This window comes from Enoplosus armatus, chromosome 14, assembly GCF_043641665.1.
Source record: "Enoplosus armatus isolate fEnoArm2 chromosome 14, fEnoArm2.hap1, whole genome shotgun sequence".
Classification (NCBI taxonomy): Eukaryota; Metazoa; Chordata; class Actinopteri; order Centrarchiformes; family Enoplosidae; genus Enoplosus; species Enoplosus armatus.
This window is the reverse complement of record NC_092193.1, coordinates 19,993,284-20,013,740: the sequence shown is the minus strand read 5'-3', so window position 1 is coordinate 20,013,740 and position 20,457 is coordinate 19,993,284. Positions and strand designations below refer to the sequence as shown.

At 45.7% G+C, this 20,457-nt stretch overlaps 1 protein-coding gene across 2 annotated transcripts in view; it reads left to right on the top strand.

The window, feature by feature from the left end:
* The first annotated feature begins 3,692 nt into the window (after positions 1-3,692).
* Positions 3,693-20,457, top strand: part of rnf220a (ring finger protein 220a) — a 138,975-nt gene continuing 122,210 nt past the window's right edge. For both annotated transcript variants that reach the window (XM_070919172.1, XM_070919171.1), the window contains exon 1: positions 3,693-4,347. In XM_070919172.1, coding sequence (XP_070775273.1) covers positions 3,693-4,347 — 655 coding nt within the window. The remainder of the gene's footprint in view (positions 4,348-20,457) is intronic.

The following is a 20,457-nucleotide window of genomic DNA, read 5'->3' as shown; positions in this document are numbered from 1 at the left end:
GTGTGTGTGTGTGTATTCACACATGTGCACACAAGACCACCAGGCCAGACGGCAGCCAGCTTGTGTCAATCACCCAGGGAGATGAGATTTGTACCCTTTGCTCTGATATCACACCCTCTCCTCTCCTCTCCTCTCCTCCCCTTGTCTCCTCTCCTGCCCTCTTCTCTTGTTTCCTAACCTCCCTTATCCTCTTGTCTCCTCTCCTTTACTCCTGTCTCCTCTCCTGTCCTCTCCTCTCCTGTTGTGGCCTGTAAGGGAATATCCAGTGTCCTCTTATTGGATTGGCTGCTTCACGTTGGCGGCCCTTCACTCGCCCGCCCCTCGGCCTGCTGGGTAATGATAATAAAATTGAAATATCCCGGTACTTATCAGTGTATTACCTCGCTATCAACACCTCAGACACACTCCTACTTTAGAGGTTATACAGGAGAAAGCGTGATCTGATATACAGCGCGAAGCAGAGAGAGGACACCAGCCGAGAAAGTGAGAAAGACAGACGGAGGGAGGGAGGGAGAGGGGGAGTAAACTGATAGACAGAGAAAGGGATGGGGAGGAAGAAAGTCAGGAGTTTTGTCATAGCCGCGTTCTCAAGGTGCTATTTCCAGGATGGATTGCGGTAGGTAGGGAAGAGAGGGTGAAAAGAGGAGGTGGTGGAGGATGGGGAGGAAGAGAGGCGTGTAATGTGACTCTGTGGCATCTGTCCAGACCAGGCGTGTTGGCGTAAGCCGCTCTCAACACTCCACACTGGCCTACTGTACATTTGCGGTAATGTAAAACATCTCACATCTCCCCATCTCTCTTTGTCTCTGGGCCCTCTCCTCTCTCCTTTCTCTTGGCAGTTGTTGGTTTGCGTGTGTGTGTGTGTGTGTGTGTGTGTGTGTGTGAGTGTGTGGGAGGTGGGGGAGCGTGCCAAAGCCGAGATCAGGTTTGGAAATTGATTTGAATGAGTGTTGTGGACAGCTGATAGCTATAAAAGATTTTCTCCTTTCATTTCCCAGGGAGTTTCTCCTTTGATGTTGGCTGGTAGTCAACGCAGCTTTGAAGCTCGTCTAGAGCGGGCCGGGCCGCTACTTGATACTGTGTGAGTTTGTGTTTGTTGTGTGTTTACGTATGTGTGCGCATGGCTTCGCGTTTGACCTTTTTCAAGTCACTTTTCGTTCTGAATTTTGACGGCAGTGGCGACTTTTATGACAATACAACCGGGAATGACACTTTTTTCGTAGTACAAAGCGGCATATGGTTTTATCTGATTTGATAAAATGAGGCAGAATTACTTATGATAACCTATTTGCATGTAAGCTGATGCATACAATCTCACAATCACTTATGTACAACAATCACATCTTTACTTTCTCTTAATCTCAGCATATCGGGCGCATCGCATGCCAGCCACCTTCAAATTGCCCTTTGGGGATAAAAATCTCTCAAATGTTATTTTGTCGTTTCATCGGCTGCCTCTCTGCGTTCCTCTGACCGGCCAATCGCACGCTCCAATCTAATCCCCGGGAGAGAAGATTCTAGTCTGTTGCCACGGATGCCAAAGGGGGGAGGGGGGGGGGGGGGTCTTGAGGTCAAGTACGGCTAATTTATTCACTCAGTCAGATTTCCTCTGGCTCGTGGATGGCAGATGGAGAGGTCTGATATGATATCACCCATCTGAATCACCCAAGGGAGAGGAGAGCGGGAGGGACGATGGAAGGAGGGAGAGATGGGGGGATGAGAGGAGAAGAGATTGACAGGAGAGATGTAAAAAGAAAAGGGGAGGACAGATAGTAAAAAAATTGGGGAATTAAAAGTGGTTAGATAGAGAGATAGGAGAGCGGGTAGCATAGCCAGCTCTAGAGTGTGGAGTGTGTTCGCCCCACCGAGTCGGGTGTCAAGCTGAACATTGAGCCACATAGTCTCTTATCAGATGTGTGTGTGTGTGGGGGGGTGGGGGGGGTGAAATGTGTGTGTGCGCGTGTGTGTCCTTATCTTAAGACAAGTGGTTCTGGTCCAATAAGATCCTGGGAGATGGTAGGAATAAGCGGCTTAGACCAAGATCTGAGATGGAGGAGGGAGGGAGGGAGGGAGGGAGGGAGGAGAGATAGTGCTAGGGAGATGAGAGGAGGAGATGAGGATGGAGAGAAGAGGAAGAGGAGGAGATGGACAGATTAGGAGGATGGAGGACAAGGAGGGGACATTTGGAAAGAGATGAGACGTGGAGGGCTGCAGAGATCGGAATGGAAAGATGTGATGTGGAAACAGTTTGGAGAAGTTTTTTAAAGAGCCGGAGGAAAAGGGGAGGGGAAAGTGGGAGAAGTTTGGGGTTTGAAATAGTTCTTGGCTTTTTGTCAAAGGGCAGGGATTTACAGGATTTGATCAACAGTGTCAACTTGAGGACACTTTTCCCCAAGAGGTTCTGAATTTGTGGCTTCAACAACAGTGTCCGCTTAAGAACACTCTGTCCCCAGAGGTTTTGACTTCAAGCCTTGGCTTCTAGCGGCTCCTTTATTAAAATGTTTCCACTTAGCTCCCAGCCTTTCCACTACATACAGATTGAGGGCAAGACATTGATCTTTGTCAGTTGGAAAAGCAACGTGCCTCTTGTCTCTGAAAGTACCTATCATTAAGAAAAGATGAGGAGGTCTAACATAAATGTGAAAGGGCGCACAAAGGGATTTGAATATTTATTATGGATATTAAACGAGATGGTTTTAAGCACTTTTGTCAGCGCAGTCATTCCCATTACGCTGGCAGGCGCATAGGGCAGCAACAAAGTCCTTCTACTTCTGTGTCTGACCTTCTTCTCCATGGTTGCCCGGCTTTGTTGCCACAGATAAGGTTTTTTCAGGGCTGTCCAAAACGGCAGAAACCTCAAGGAATCTGTGAAGTGAAAATCTGTCAAAGGGCAGGGCTTGTCTAACCACAAATCATCTAAAAAAAAAGTCACGTGTAAGAAAATGTAGTTATTAAAACAGCTGAGACAGCTGTTCTTGTGACTTGCAGAACAACAATTTGTTGAGACCAACATCCTGCGATTAGTGATATAGATCTACCAGAGAATCCTAAACAACCATAGCACTCTGAAACTGCATATAAACTAATGTTTGTGCTTTGTGTCCTCTCAGTTTGGCGACCACATGAAGATGAGGAACCACCTTTGACGACCTACGGATGTCCACCTTCCCCGGACCATTCGGCTTTGGCAATACATCCAACACACTCTCCAAGAGGGAGGCTTTTACTGCTTATTACCCAGGGGGAAAAACGTAATCTTGACCATTTATTGTATTTATCATCCGGACTGAAGTGGTCCAAACTGTGAAGTCTGTGAAGGACGGGACGTACCCAACGGCACTTACCTGGCACGGAATGATCTGGACTGAACTGAGCAGAGCTCAAGTGAATTTGGCTGGAGACAGATTAACTCACTTTAGTTCCACTGAAGAGAAATGAACTCAATTCAAGCTAACCTGAACTGACGTTGGCTGACAGTTTAATTTCTTCAAGAATACTCTCCTTTCATACAAAAGGCTCTTTTCTGAGCCCCTTCCTTCAAAACGCAAAATCCTTTAAGTCTTCAACCCAGATTCCCTCACTTCCTCAGACCCTTTCCAAGGGTCTTGGACATTGTCTCAAATCTTATTGAGGAGGAATCATCTCCTCCTCCTCCTCATAAAATCCTTACGACCACTTTCTTCTGTCCAAACATGGACCTCCACAGGGCAGCCTTCAAGATGGAGAGCTCCTCCTACCTGCCCAATCCCCTGGCCTCCCCAGCCCTCATGGTCCTGGCCTCCACTGCTGAAGCATCTCGAGATGCCTCGATTCCCTGCCAGCAGCCACGTCCTTTTGGCGTCCCGGTTTCTGTTGAGAAAGATGTCCATTTGCCATTTAACAATGGTTCTTACACTTTTGCATCAATGTACCATCGCCAAGGTGGAGTCCCACCAGGATTCCCTAACAGGGATTTTCCTCCATCCCTCCTCCACCTCCATCATCAGTTTGCCCCACCTAACCTGGACTGCTCGCCAATCAGCATGCTGAATCACAGTGGCGTCGGCGCTTTCAGGCCTTTTGCCTCACCACCGGAAGATCGCGACGGGGCGCCCGGCGGGTATCAGTCCGCTTTCACCCCAGCCAAGCGCCTGAAAGGCTGCCTGGATGCAGACGCTTCACCCCACCTGCGGTACTCTGATGCAGAGGGGAAAGAGTATGACTTTGGTGGTGCCCAGATCCCTCCCGGAGGCTCGCCCAGCAGCGCCTTGAAAGCAGTGGAAGACAGTGGGAAAAAGATCTTCGCGGTGTCAGGCCTCCTGTCTGATCGAGAGACTTCCTCCAGCCCAGAGGACCGCATTGAGCGCTGTAAGTAGCAATTCATAACTGTTCTACATTGCACTCAAGGAAACTAGAACCACATTGAACTGCGCATACAGATGGGTGACAAATTATAGGAAAAACATGAATAAATGAGTGGAAACGTAACAGGGCACAGTCACTAAATGGTTTGAGTATGACAATGATGTGAGCCATAAGCTGTGGTCTCAACTCAACTGAACATGTATGGGAGATTTTGGAGCAATATGTAAGACAGTGTTCTCCTTCACCTTTATCAAAACACAAAAATAATCTTTTGGAAATCTTTTCCCTCCAGTAGTGCTCAGATACTTGGAGAATATATGACAAGGAGCATTAAAGCTGTTCTGGAGGCTTGTGCTGGAACAACACCTTAATAAGGCACTTTACGTTTGGGTTTTTCATACATGTTTGTCACCCCATCTGCATGTAAGGTTGCCTTGTAAGATATTAAGACAAATTGTTGCATAATGTGCTCACAAAACAAACCACATAGACTTACACATTATTGTTCTGAAAGTCTCCTCCAGCGCAAACACAACTCAGACCCCGATATGCTCTTGTAATGATGTGAAAATGTGTTGTACAATATTTCTGTGTGGCAAAAAATGTTCCATTATGCATTTTCTTTCATCTCATTAGAAATGGTCGCGCTGATGTATGGTCTCCGATACATGTCAGACACACGCTTAAAAGCACAATGTGTGGAGGATTTTCACACTGTCACACTTCCAATACTCATCCCACATTTTATGAAAAGTGTTATGACAGCTTAAACTACCATATTCTTGGATTGTTCTCCAGACAACTGTAATAATTAAACCCGCAAACAAGACACATGCACAAACTTACGCATAAACACACACACACACACACACACAGTCAAATCTAATCCTGGCTCTCAAATTAAAACCAAAGTACAACTTGCTGCAATTTGTAGAAGAATGCAAATTTTTACACACTAGCATCACACACGCCAATAAACAATCCCATCTATGTTCTCTTGTCATCATCTCTCCTGGCTCTCCCTATCCTTGTTTCACAAGCCCACAAGCTCCACTGGTCACATTAGCATTCACCAGTGGAAGGATGCCATTTGGCCCTCACGCACTGGGAATCTGATTAGTGTTTGTGTGTGTGTGTGTGTGTGTGTGTGTGTGGGTGAGTGACTGGTTCAGAGACCGGCCATGCTCTTTGCCATCAGCATTCATCATAGCTCCACGCTGGCAGCCCTGATGCCAAAAGATTTACCCACATACCCAAAACCTTGGCAGGCCATGTGTGTGTGTGTGTGTTTCTGTAATAAAAGGGAGGTGGGAGAGGGGTTGTGAGAGCTCCAAGCACAAACACACAAGCTTCCACACTCTCCCAGGCACACACACAGCTCTCAGCATGAGCACCGACATCTCCTACACATGTCAACAAGCTGCATCGGATCTTGGTGACAAATGAGGAGACAGGCAGAGATGTGCCTGTAGTGTATAATTCAACTAAAAGAGAAAGTCTGTCTCTTTCTGTTTGTTCGTCATTCGGCCCCTCCTTTCTTAAATTCATTTCATCCGTCCCTTTTCATCTTTATTTCTATATTCCTTCTTCCTTTCCTCCTCCACCTCTTGTGGAGGGAGAGCCTGTGTGTGTGTGTGTGTGTGTTTGAGGGATGCATCCTTGATGGAACACATGAGAGACAGAGGCGACGACCTGAGACTGATCCGATAAAAAGACCACCACAGGAGAGACAGAGAGGGTGCGAAAGAGAGGGATGAAGGAAGGAACGGAGAGAGGGAAATAGGGAAAATGACACCCGCTGGCTGGCTGGGGAGGAATAAGAAGAAGGAGGAAGATATCAAAGAGCTCATAAAGTGAGAGAGGGAAAAGGGACAAGATCAAAGAGAGAAGAGAGAGAGAGAGAAAGAAATGACAACTCTGCAATGGAATTGGATGCCATTGTAGTCTCATTAGACTGCTGATTTAAAATCGTTCTCACATGGATTTGAAATACACGTTTTCAGCAAAAGCTACTGGAGTACTCGCCAAGTGCCTTGCTCACGAAAACGGTGGTCCTTCCACATGTGCCATGTTATCACTACAGATTTGTGAGGACTAAGACCGCGGCCAGAAATAGAATAGGAGACGGGTACGGGGCTCCTGTGCTGTCTTTTGGAACGGCTGAATCTGTATCTAATCAGGTTAAACCTTGGCACAAGTAGCCTCCACCTCTACCATAGGCTTCTAATGCAATTGGATGTGCAGAGGCACTGCTTACAGCAAAGAATTATGGGTTCTCCTTCACTGGGTTTTGGCTATCCAGTGGAGGCGTGAAGAACAAACAACACTTTGGTACAATCCCATGAGAACAGTGCTCTCGCCGCTTCACACACACACATTAGCTAACTAGCAGCCTCCGCGCTGCTTCACACATACCGCTCAGAAATCTCACAGTGAAAAGAGGTTTATAATGCTTGGGATCATACAGTATCATCAGAGATTCGGGTGCAAAAGCAAACTGTTGTTGGCAGGAGTTTCAAAATATACATGACGGCACACAAATCACTAATGGATTAAGTTTCATAGGTTTTCCCAAAGTAAACATATAAATATATATATAAGGGTGCGCTTAGGCTAGATTTAAGCCTGGCTTATGAACTTTGAATCCATTTGGGCCATTAAATCTGTATCTTAACTATGTTGATATTCTTTGCATGGATACAGTTTATAGCTGTCATTAAAACACTGATATCTCTACTAAATGAATTGCATGGACTCTGATTATAATTTAGTGCTCAAAGCTGACAGGAAACACATTGACTTGCTTGCTCACCGTTCTTGAAAATACAAGCAATCTAATTATATTACGTTTGACTCCCTACACAGCTACTTTTACACCCGTCTTGCATGTTTTCGTGCTATCCTAATACAATCCGATCGTCCGCCGTGCCAGTTAATCCCAGGTGTGAAAGGTGATCCGTTCTTCTTTGCTCCACACTAAAACGACGCACCTCGAAAAAAAAAACCCTGCAACCCTAACTTCCCTTGCACGGAATTCTGTCAAGCCTGCCGAATGCCACTCCAAGCAACAGTGGCCTACTCTATGCTAAGCCCTCCCAAATCCCCCCACCGTGCCGTCGGGCACGTTGGCTGTTAACTAAACCCGCTAACCTGTCAGCCGCTAAACCTGCACATAAAGGCCCCATCATGCCTTAAGAGGACTATGCATGTCATATTATTGTAAAAGCTATTGCAATCTACTGTATTCACATTGTGAGGTTTTAGCACAAGAATGGAGGGGCACAAAGCAGGGAGGGGGGGGGGGGTTTATTGTGCATATACGGTAAAAGAGAGAATGGAATTATTGGATGTGTGATTGGAATTAATGAAACAATCCGCCCTCGCAGTGCACTTTGTTTGTTTGTGGAGGGGATTTGATGTTTTTGCACGACATGTCAATGTGAGGGTTTGTGTGTGTGTGTGTGTGTGTGTGTGTGTGTGTGTGTGTGTGCCTCAGTATCCAGCACGTTCCATCAGCTTTGCTTTCCTCTGCCTCTTACTTATCTTTTGTTCTCTCCATCATTTTCCTGTCCTTCCTCCCTCCTTCTCCTTGTGTGTGTGTGTGTGTGTGTGTGTGTGTGTGTGTGTGTGTGTGTGTGCACCTCTCCATATGAGTGTGACAGCTGTAGTCTGTTTGTTTACATTCTCTCCACATTTACAAGGCTGAGAGATTTACTCTGAACCTGACCCTGAATGTCGAACCCAGCTTCCTCATCTTTCTTTCTTCCTTTCTTTCTTTCTTTCTTTCTTTCTTTCTTTCTTTCTTTCTGGTTTTCATTCGCCAATGGACATTTTGCACACACACACACACACACACACACACACACACACACACAATATTAAAGCAGGCAGTAAACACGAGGAAATAAGACTGAAAAAGTCAACAAGAAGACAAGTGTACAGCTGAAACAAAAAAAAGAAACAGAAATGGCTGGCGGGGAAAGAAAGAAAACAAATTCTTTTAACACAGACTGAGGGGAAGGAACGTACGAGGGAGGAAGGGGTTGGGGGGGGGGGGGGGGGGTGAGATAAAAGAAAGGATAAAAGCAATAAGAAAAAAAGAGGTTGTGGGAAGGAAGGAGAGAGGGAAAAAGGGAGGATGGAGCTGAAATGCAGATCCCATCTGCCTGACTGGAATAAAAGCAGAGGAATTCTTAAGACAGCCCTCGATGGACAGGTAGAAATGGCTGAATTCAGTCAAATAACTTTAATGTCTCTTGACCTGAACTTATGGCGTCTTCTTCAAAAATAGTCCCAATCCAAGAATCATGGCTCAAAACTTGCCCGGAGGCTGCTTCCTAATTTCTCGTATTCCCATCGATATATAACTGAGTGCATCACACACAGCTGTTAAAACACACAGCGAGAGGCCTCCTCTTCCTCCTCCTCTTCGCCTTTCTTCTGTTCTTTTTTTGGTGTTGCCTCCTTTCATTGTTTATCTTCATCTTTTTTTTTCCCCCTCTTCCACAGAGCAAATGTCATATGTGTTGTTTAATTCTGGGGACTTTTTTTTTTTTTTTTTTCTTTTTTTTAGCTACAACAACAATTTGTTGGAGAAAAATAAACTGAGTTCTCACAAAGGGAAGATGGATGATAGTGACACTGATGTTGATGGATGACAAACAGATTTTGTTTGGACTTTTGTTTCCATATTTAGTGCTAAGCAGTCATTACTGCACAACCCACAGACCACAATCAAACAATGTGGGTGGGATTCTTCTCCTGTTCTGTTGGGGTTTTTTTTAGTTTTTTTTTACATTTTCCATCCTGTCCATGCCCTGCCGTGGTATGCAAGGAGTTAAAAAAAAAAAATCATTCAAGGAGACAGAAACGCTCATCCTTCTCCTTGTCCTCACAAAAAAATCTGCCCTCCTCCACCTCTCCCTCCCCCCTCCTCTCCCTCCTTCCATCTCTGCCTGTCACGGTCTAGTGGCAGGGTTAAGTTAAGTAAGAGTGTTCTAATAATTAGGACTGGGACTCGCCCGCCCGCCTGCCTGCCTGCCTGCCTGCCTGCCCGTGTGTGTGTGTGTGTGTGTGTGTGTGTGTGTATTCCTGTCAGTGCTTAGCCAGATGTTAAAAGGCTTGTCCCTCTCATGTTGCCTCCCTGTCAGTCTCCACCGTGTGCCACACACACACACACACACACACACACACATCAGGGACTGTCCTACTTGTGGTGGCTTTGTTTACCCCCAAGTGTGTGCCCTTCTGCCCTTCTGGCAGCTCCCCCAGGGTGAGGAGTGTGTGTCAATACCAGCCTTCATGCATCTGATCCACACATGTAGTCCACGTATAGGGTAATGCTAGCTTTCGGTTTCTATTTATCGTCTGTTTATTTATTTATTATTTTTTACGTTTTCTCTTTTGCTCTTAGAAACATTCGTTCTTTTAATGAAATGGTAACTGGAATCTGGAAATATTTTCTTTCCATCTCTCTTTCAAGCCATTCCTTTCCCCTCGCTTTCTCTCTCACTGGGTGGCAACTGGAAGCAAGCAGCGATTGTCTGTGTGTGTGTGTGTGCGTGCTTGTGCAATTGTGTGTGTGTCACTTGGTGTGAGTCGTCTTGCGGTCATTGTTGCGACGCTGCGCAGATCAAGGATTAGTCGCTTCCTGTCGAGCCTTTTGTCGGCCCAGCCACTCCATTTGGACACAGATCACTGTGTGTGTGTGTGTGTGTGTGTGTGTGTGTGTGTGGAGGAGGAGGAGGTTACACAAATGAGCCGCTGGGGCTGGTGTAAGGCAAATGAAGGAGAGCGGATGAGATGAGAGGATTCCCTCTGTGGCGCCCTGCAAAATATTCTCCAGCCCTCGAAAGTCATTTCATCTTATTTTCACTCTCAAAATGGGACTTTTATTTTTATTTTTCCTCAAATGAAAGAACATCTGCTAATAAGATGACATAACACTTCACGTGCTCCCACTGCTGTTTTCCTTGATTCAGGAATTGTCTAGAAACACGGAAAAAACAGGTAGACCGCTGCGAGGAAAGGATGTCACTTTGCCTTCTGGGAATTCTCCAAACAGCTTGAGTTGAAGTGAAAATGGCTCCATTTTGTAGCACATAACAGAAACAGTCTCTCTTTCTCTTTCTCTTTCTCTCAAACACACACACACACACACACACACACGCACACACACACACTCACAGGCCCAGGTCCGCAACGTCCCGATTTCCGGAATTCCACTTTGTTCCCCTGGTGATGTCAGCTTTGGCCAATAAAAAGCCTGCGTTAAAACTCCACTGAGCCTCATAGAACCACAGCACACCTGGCAACACAACACACATTTAGCTTTTAATATGTGTACACACACACACACACACACACACACAAGCTCACACGAGGTTATGGCCACAGCCCTGAACTTACGCCTGCATCTAACTGTCTTTTACATTTTGTTACACAGGGAATTCTTCAGGAAATAAAAAGTGAATAGGTTCGTTTGTACAAAACTTGTAAATATACTGTACCACCTGTCATTGCCAGAGCTTCTAGTAGTGGTATGTCATGGTTTAACTTCACCAAAGAATCCCGACTCATCTGAAGACGATGCACAGTATTAATGTGTATTCTGCACAATGCCACACGTCTTACCTTCAGGTCTGGCAGACGCAGAGATGTGCTTATTTCTCAAGAGAGCTCCGGCATTGAGACGCCGCCTAATGCGGATGTGTTAAAAGATTCTTCTCTCTTCAGTCTGCCTCTCTTCCTCCATCCTTCTCCTCCTCCCTTCCTCCATCCTTCTCTCCTCCTCACCCCCCTCTCCTCTCCTCAGTAATCTAATCTGCAGCCAGTTTGTGGATGCAGTCTAGTGTGACAGGCCTCCCCCCCCCCCCTTTGCTCCTCTCACTTTCACACACACAAACACAGCAGGCCCATTTCCAAAAAGCCCACTTGCTTGGCAGCGCCAACCCCCCCCAACCCCCCCCCCCCCCCCTCCTCATCTTGGTCACACCCTCTTTAATATTGAAATATTCATCAAATCTGATTGGTTCCTGCTGATGGCGGCCATGATGCGAGCGAACAGTTTGTGTGTGAGAGAGGAGGGGGTTGCGGGTTCGAGATCGTTTGCTGTTCTTAACGCACTGTCGCTTCACAAAGCTGGACTGGCCTGTTACTTTGCGCACACACACACACACACACACACCTTATTTTTTATGTCACAAAAGCCTCTTGCACCTGTAGAATTCTTTTTTTTTCTGGGGGGGGGGGGGGGGGGACGAAAGACATTTTTAAATTAAGGAAGAAGGATTTTATTTCTGAAGATGAAAGTTGCAGTCAGTGACCGGACGTCAGCGTGTACCATCACATTTCTTCCTCCCAGCTATTAAAAGTTGCTGCCGTCCCAGAGGAGCAGAGCTTAGCATCTGCTGCAAAAAGGCCTCTAAAGTCCCTTACAAAGGTGAAACAAATCAATAATGGGTGTTTTATATGCATGCCAGAGTGTGTGTGTGTGTGTGAATGTGCATGCTCATATGATTTGCATGCACCAGAATCGACACCATTCAATAGTGGAGGTGCACTCTGTTAGAGATTTAAAGGTCTCATTGCAGTCTGTGTGCAAACAGGCTGTTTTATCACCTTCATTTCCTTCATATGTTCTTTATTTCATCCACAAATCCGAGTGAAACGCTAACTCCCATGCTAACATTAGCATGACAGCCATTCGAAGTGCTCCAAACCAAAAGGCCATGTGAGAACATCGATTTAAATGGGGGATGTCCCCTGTATGTAAAAGTTCCCTGCTCGACTCCAAACATAATGGTGCATGTCCCTCCTACGGCATGATCGGGTTTATCCACAACACACCTCCAGTGTGTGTTTGTATGTGTGTGAAATCGCGTTCACGCTGCGGGCTTTGCTAAAGGCATAAACAGGCGATGATCACGGATTTGCCCGCACTTCAGAAAAAGACGCGGATAAAGAAAGGATGAGTGTGTCGGTGTTTGCGCACGCGTGTGTGGGTGTGTGTTCGGTGTCTGAAATGCCTCGCAAGACACTTCACGTTGACCCTGCGGTGCCTCTGCATATCTAGAAGGCATTAGGGGGACATAGATTCTGTCTGTCCATGGGTGTCCCCCGCCCATGAGCTGAAGCACATACACTGCACTCATAAAGTCTCAGGTTTGACTTCAGGTGACCTTTGTCACAGGTCACAAGCTCTCTGTGAATTTTCAAATGAAGAAAGAATCATTTTAGTGAAACTCAAGTTGCTCAAGAAACCCAAGTTACCCTCCTCAGGCTCTCTTCTTCATCCTCATCCTCCTTATTCACACCCTTCTCCCTCCTTCTCTCAAGCCCTCCCCCCTGCATCTTCCTCTCTTCTTCTTACCCCCCCCCCCCCCCCCCCCCCCCCCCGTCACTGTGTGTGTGTGGAAACCCAGCCCACTGTTCAGCGGATGAATAATTTAGCGGTGTGTGTATCATCTGTTTACCGTGCTAATCCATCTGTCAGCAGGCACCTATCGATTCGCGCCTGCCTGGTAATTGTGCATCCGCACTGCGCGCACACACAAATGGGCAATCACAAACACACACATTACTAGACGTACACACACACACACACACACACACACACAGACACACTTGTGCATCTATATGATGTGCAGGTTAGCTCATATTCAGATCCTGTAGTTGTCAGCTGGCCACCCAGACACTTCATTTTCACTGAGTGAAACTGATTTTAGGGTCAAGGTCACAAAAAACCCTCAGATATCAGATGCAACAGCTTTAATTCAGGTCAGATTTTTGTCCTTCTGTATCAGCTGATGTGTAAAGGACTGCTCTTGATGATATAAAATGTCCCTGCAAATATCCAAACCACCACATTTGGGACATAAAAGCAGATTGGGACTGAACAAAAAAAAAAGCTTAAAAATATGACGTTGCAAACACACAAAATTTAGATGTTTCCATTACTTTTAAGTGTAGACAATAAAAAGGGAAAAATGAAATGACAACTACTGTGAAAGAGACAAAATAGTGACGAATTCCACAGAAAGCCACTTCCTGAATTGACTTAAAGAAAAGTAACCTCAGCTGTTGGTCAGTGGCTGCGTTGATTCTGAACATCTAAAATCTGACTGTGAAAGTGGGAAGTGGCTAAAATTTAGGGGAAAGAATAACACGTATTTGGCTTACTTGCTTATTCTATAAGCAGAACTGTTTCAGCATGCCGTTCAATCGTCTCTTTGAATTCCTTCCGTCTCCCTTCGTCTTTCTGCTCGTTGTACCGCGTTGTTACTACTGTGTAGCAAGAGTTCACGAAAGACTTTGTCCCCTCTGGATTTATCTCGTCACTTAAACACAATTTCTGGCCTTCTAAACATTTGCCTTAAAATAAAGGTGCTCCTGTACGTGTCTTTTTTTATATTTAAATAGGCTCTTCTTCTAGGCAACTACAGTTTATTCCATCCCTTATGATCTCCCATTTCTTTACACGCCGGGTCATTAAAGAGTCAGTATTTGGACATTTTAACTTACTAATAAAGGGAGTAAATAATTCTGTAAATACTTCATTAAATTACTTAATATTTTTGAGATGCGGAAGAACAATATTGAGTAAGAAAGAAATATTTAACATGTATGTAGAGAGACAGTGGGAGAGAGAGAGAGAGAGAGAGAGAGAGGGGGAGACAGCGTAGCACTATAATGAATCCATGGGTGACCATTGATGGTTGTAATTATCAAATGGCTGGTTTTAAAAGCTCATTGATCGCTGTCATTAGCTCCATGAGTGATTACTAATTGCTGCGCTACTATGTCAACCACACAGGACACATACACACATGTACACACGCACACACACACACACATAAAAAAAAGCATTCATCAAACGCAGACGCATCCACACTTCTGCTTGAATCCACATGATCTGATTTGATAATCGGCGAGATGATGAGGGGTGACTGAGGGACACAGCAAAATAAAATAGATGTAAAGAAGTGAAGAGGAGGAGAGCCGCGCTTCAGCTTGGACGTACACGAGGCTTGCAGAGACAGACATTCTTTAAGAAACGTTATCTCCCACCATCGCTTGTAATCCACATCATATGATCCATTTCAAACGGCTTTGGGCCCTTTGATCAGCTTAGTAATCACATCCATTAGATGTCATTCTGAAATTATCACGAGTAGGAATATCCGCCATTTAAGACTATTATCTACTTAACCCTGCTGTGTTTTTGTGCCGTCAGACCTCGCAGCCCTCTTTACACCTGTTCTTTACAGATTCACATTTGTTTCATTGTTTTATTTTAAAACCTTTTCCCTCTTTTTTTTTTTTAATAAGGACAATAAAACTACAAACTGCGAATGCAGCCTGGAAAAATAAAATAAGTATCTGACTGTTAGATGTTCAGAGATTGTAAACGGCATACATTTTGTTGTGTCTGAAATATTCACCAACTCAGGCAAGACTTTCTGGAAATGAAGAGAAGTGGCGTTTGATGATTGACAAGATGTTACAGGGAGGCCCGGGGGGGGGGGGGGGGGGGGTTGGTCTGTTCTTTCGATTACCACCACACTGATTTCATTTTTCCTTTGTTTTTGTTCTCTGTTGTTGCTTTTCGCATCCTGCCCTGCTCCGTGTTGCTTTGTCCTGACCGTTGAGTCAACCTCTATACTCTGCTCCTCTGTTGCCCTTTCCAACTCTCAGCAGCTGACAATGTAGTTTCCTGTGTTATGCTAGAAGATGCGTATGTGCAGCTAATCCTTCGATTCTAACCGTTTAAAATGATCACTTTGTGGCCAAATGTCCTCATCAGTTAGCAGGGGCCACATTGGATTACAGTTGCAGTAGTTTGCTTTGATGAGAGGTAAAAGTCCGGGGCAGGGGGCTGATATCGTGCTTGTGTGTGAATGTGTAAGTCAGTTACAGGTTTAATTGCATGAGCCTGTTGCACTCTCTCTTCTTCCTACCCTGAGTTACGACACTTGCCAAGGCTGTAGATAGAGATTGGGATTGGAGATTGACTGCTGTTCCGACCTGGCTTTCACTGCCCTTCTCTCTCTCACACACACACACACACACATATAAACAACAGACATGCACACACACTCAGCAGGGTACGCAGCAGGGTTCATTTCGATGTGGAACGTCTAATATCACATCCCTGCGGCAAAATGTTCGGAATTCTGCCCTCCTGGAGAAGCGTCGCATCTTTGTGCGCGCGTCTCTTTCCATCTGTTTGTACGTGTGTGTGTGTGTGTGTGTCTCCATCTATATGTTTGTGTGTGTGTCAGGGGGTTTTAGAAGCAGGCAGGGGCTTAGCAGAGCAAAAGAGAGCAAATCTGTCAGCTCTCCCTGGGCAGACAACCCTTCTGACCCTCATTCAAAGACATATTGATTCTCCTCTACACCCAACAGCGGAGGGTGTGTGTGTGTGTGTGTGTGTGTGTGTGTGTGTGTCTGTGTGTGTGTGTGTGTGTGTGTGTGTGTGCGCGAATGCACAAGTGCTTAACACAGCCTGATCTTTCCTTCTTGCTTCCTTCATAAGCACAGAGCCATGTTCCTGCAGCGTTGCTAAATAAGATAAAAACATATTTGACTGTGTAATCGATGAAATGGTTTAAATACTTTATTTGTGACTCCACATAGACACTCGGGTGAAAGATTGAGATTATTTCAACAAGTAAAACCACAGCTCTTAAAACACAGCCTGACCTAGTTTGCTGTTCTTTAGGGTTTTTATCTGTCTTGCTCTGTTTCCTGTCCATTACGTACTCAGTTTTGCTTGTGGGAGGGAAAAGTCAGTCAGTGGGTGACAAAGCACACACCAAGCCAGCCACAGGCACGAGCTTTCAGCCTTTTCTCTTATCTTAGCGCTAACACCATATTAAACCTCGCTGTGCACTTGTTAGCTCTGCCTTGTTTTCCAGGAAGAAGCCTAATGACCTATGGGACGTCACCAGTCGGGGCTCTGCAGTCTGTTAGGGACCCTGTGTGTGCTTTCATGTAATTGTCAGAGCAGTGTCGCGCAAAGACTGGGTCAGGGCCTAAAGGCCAGTGGTGGGAAGATTAAAATCGACCCCCCCAAATTCATACTGAAGATGGTGTTAACTAAAGCTTCTTGCTGCGGGTAGCCAAAGACTGTGAAGTGACTGCAGGGTTGGTCCATCATTTTCCTTTACATCACCGACATGGACTGTCCCTGCATACTTCAGAGGAGTAAAACTGAAGGAGAAAACACACTTTTCTAAATATTTCCTACCAAATAGTTGTGCTGTGTTGTGCGTAGTGTTACGTCTGAACCCACCTTTTAATTTCCAAAGGAAGAGCTTGTGTTCGGTATGCTGTGAACACATGATCAAAAGCCTGTGTAATAGGAAACAAGATTCATTTAGTCTCTTCTGATTTTGGGTCAGAGGCTAACATGCAGCAAAATAACTTTGTTCAATGGTTTTTATTTGCATCCCTGTAATCACAATATAAGAAGATAAGCAATTAGCTTCACTACTTGCATTATAGTTCAACATTTGAGGAGACACACGCATTTGCTTTCTTTCTGAGAGTGAGATGAGAAGATATCGGTCTCGTGTCTGTGTGTTTAGCAGAGGGCTGAATTCTGATTGCTTTTAGCCTAGCTTAGCGCAATGACAGCAGGCACTGGAAATAGCTAGGTGCTAGGCTCTGTAAAAAATGTTGTTAGCCAACAGTTGTCCATTTACACACGAAATGTTAATGTTAGCTCAGCTTTGGTCTCCTGAGGGATATATCTGGCTCATTAGCAGCTAAATGCTCCACCATGTTCAAAAGCTAGTCGCTAACTTTGCCCATCTGCAGTTGCTGGGCGGGTAGCGTACAGTGGGTCCGTCAACACTTTTTCGTCTGCTGCGTCTGGAACTAATGCTAATTAGAGCTACAAGAGTGAACCAAAACGGTAAAGTCGTGGGCAGGGAAAACCAAAACGTTAGCTAAACATTAGCAATTAGCTAAATGGGGCATAAAAAAAAGCTCCGTAGAGCAGAGGAGATGTGCAGAGCTGTTCATCATTACAGGCGACACCTGCCACATCACATACACGTAGTCATTTCACTCATTGTTCATACAAAACACCTTTCAACAATCCAACCATCAAGCAACACTAGGAATGAAGGGATTCAACCTGCACAGAAAAAGAAAACAATATTGACTTTGCATCAATGTCAGGAAGGCTCGTTGCATGTACGTGTGTGTGTGTGTGTGTGCGCACTGTTGGGTCACATGTCTTGCGACCTGGCAAAGACGCACAGCGCAAGGTCTCCCGGTAATAGCTGGTCGCTGGGGGCAACCGGTCATGGCACTTTGTGTGTGTGTGTGTGTGTGTCAGAGGGGAGCGTAAAGACTCCTGCATGGCGGGGTTGTTGTCTGCAGCGGCGGCATAATGTCGACAGCCCGCATGCTGACCCCGCTCCTGCCGGCACACATGCAGGCGCGGTCGGTGGTATAAGCTGAAAAGTGCCGGCTGCGGTAATGAAAGGCAGGTGCACCGGGAGGCCGTCGGAGTAACCGGGAAGAGGAAATGAGAGAGGACAAAAAGAACAAGTGAAAGTCAAAGCAGGTGAAACAAAAAAAAAAAAAAGAATGGCTGATAGACTTGGTGGGCGATGATGGTTAAGTTTGGTCGGATATATACCGCAAGACAGATATAAGACTAGAAGGCCGGCAGAAAGTGTGTGTGTGTGTGTGTGTGTGTGTGTCTGATCATTATCTGTGTAGTTGATGTATTGTAGCACCTGAGGGCACTTTGACCACCCCTTTCCTGTCGTCACTGCATTCATAATTCCCCCGTCAATACACACATTACACACTGAGGTGGCTGATATTTGACGTCTGGCATCCATCACATCCTTACACTTACACACACACACACACACACACACACACACACACACACACACATCAATAAGTGGTCAGAATGCTAATTGTGGCATTTGACCAGAGCGTTGACAAATGAACCAAGGCCGGTTTTTTAAATATTCAGAATCCTGTAGCTTTCAAGGTGTACGAGACCCAAATTATGCCATTAATATTTATCACAAGCAGAGCGTCGTGATAGCTGGAGGCCTCAGTTAAATGGCGCACAACTGGCAGCGCCGTGCACAAGACGCGTAATAATCTGCAATGCAATGTGGCCGAGGTACCTCTGCCAGATGGCATCATGGGACGTCGGTCATGTCGATTTGATGAGGTAGATTAACCAGACTCAGCACTTCAAAGCTAAATGATGGATTGAAAGTTGTGGTAACATTATGATTGCAGCGTATAGAATGAAAATACCAAAGAGACATGACGCGGTCTTCTTCGTCCCCAAGTGAAATGCTGAGGAAATTGGTTCCGGTGAGCTCACACTCTCATGCAGACACAATTTTGAGATCCTGAAACAACACAATTAAGACGCACAGGTTTGAATTTGTGACTGAACTTGATTCAGATCATAAAAACACAATATACACACCTCGTCTGTATCTGTTTCCCTCTATCTCCTTGTTCCTTTGTCACTGTCACTCTCTCACACACACACACACACACACACACACAGTGCGGGCCACAGATGGCATGGTGGTGTCAGGGTGAGAGGGGTTTGTTAGGATCAAAGAGCTCCAGTGTGTGGCCCCTCCACCCTTCACTTGCTTTCTTCTTCTTCTTTCTGTTTGTCATTTTATTCCTCCCCTTCCTCTGCTTTCAATCTCGCTTCCTCTTCCCACCCCCCCACCCCCACAACCGCCACCCCTCCTCTCTCTCTCTCTCTCTCTCGCTCCGTCTCTCTTCATTTTTTCCCCTAATCTGTCCATCAGAAGTGTTGATAAATTATTCATGCCCCTGTCTGTCCCCGAAGCCTTGTCACCTCTCCTCCACTCGCCATCTCCTCCACTTCCTCTCCTCTGTCGCCCCCGTCCCTTCCTCCCTCTCTGGCCTCCTCCTCCTCCTCACATCTTCTTTTCCCTCCGCTCCACCTCCTCCTCCTCCATCTCCTCCTCTCTGTAGTCTTGGAGAAAGCTTGACCACACACAAGCTACCATCAGAAACCAAAGTGGTACAAATTCATAAAAAGAATCAATCGAATACAACACTTGACTTGATCGTAAGATATCCCAAATATTTTTTGGGCTACAAGCTTGACGGATGAGAGAACGTTTTCTTTAAAAATGTCATTTCAGCCCTTTATTGGAGGTTAAAATATTTGTTTTGTCCATGGCAGGGTTGATTGAAGCCAGTTACCTTATTATGGAACGCTTTATGGCCCTTTCCTTTTATATCTGCAGGATAAAAGAGAAAGCAAGGGATTGAAAAGCGCTAAAGACCTCCTTCAATATCTCCTTCCTTTCTTCCTCTCTTTCCTTTACACCCCCCCCCCCCCCCCCCCCCCCCCCCCCTCTTTTGCATCACATATCCTGCCGGATGGAGTGCAAAATACAAAAGAGCAAAAAGAGAAAGAAGTAAAAGAGGTAGAGTGATGAAAAGACAGAGAAAGATGCATTTGGAGAGGTAATCTTGTGGCTAATCCAACATTCTCTCCCCAAACAATTAAACAGTGGTTTAGGTCTGCTTATACTGTAGAGCGCTTCCTTCCAAACACACACACACACACACACACACACACACACACACACGCAGACACTCAAACACAGTTTTCAGAGACATAAAGTTTGCTGCGGAAAGCTATTAATCATAGGAAATCCAGATGAATACAAAGTTAGGGAGTCTAGTGATTAGTGATAAATTGCCTTGTATTTCCCCATAGGTGGTGTGTGCGTGTGCGTGTGTGTGTGTGTGTGTGTTGGCTGATACAAGGGTGTAAAGCACTTGGGCTGAACCCTCGGGTTATTAGAATGCGGCTGTGTGTGTGTGTGAGTGTGTGTGTGTGTGAGTGTGTGAGTGTGTGTGTGTGTGTCACATATGGTCTCTCTCTCCAAAGATGGGCCTGTCTCAACCACTCTCATCCCCCTGTTACCACAACGATTAATACATTTTAAAAAAATGTCCCCTCCACTTTCCCCTGGTGCCGCTCACCACACACACACACACACACACACACACACACACACACGTCACTGCTCACTATTCAGCAGAGGTTGCTGCTACATCAGCAGC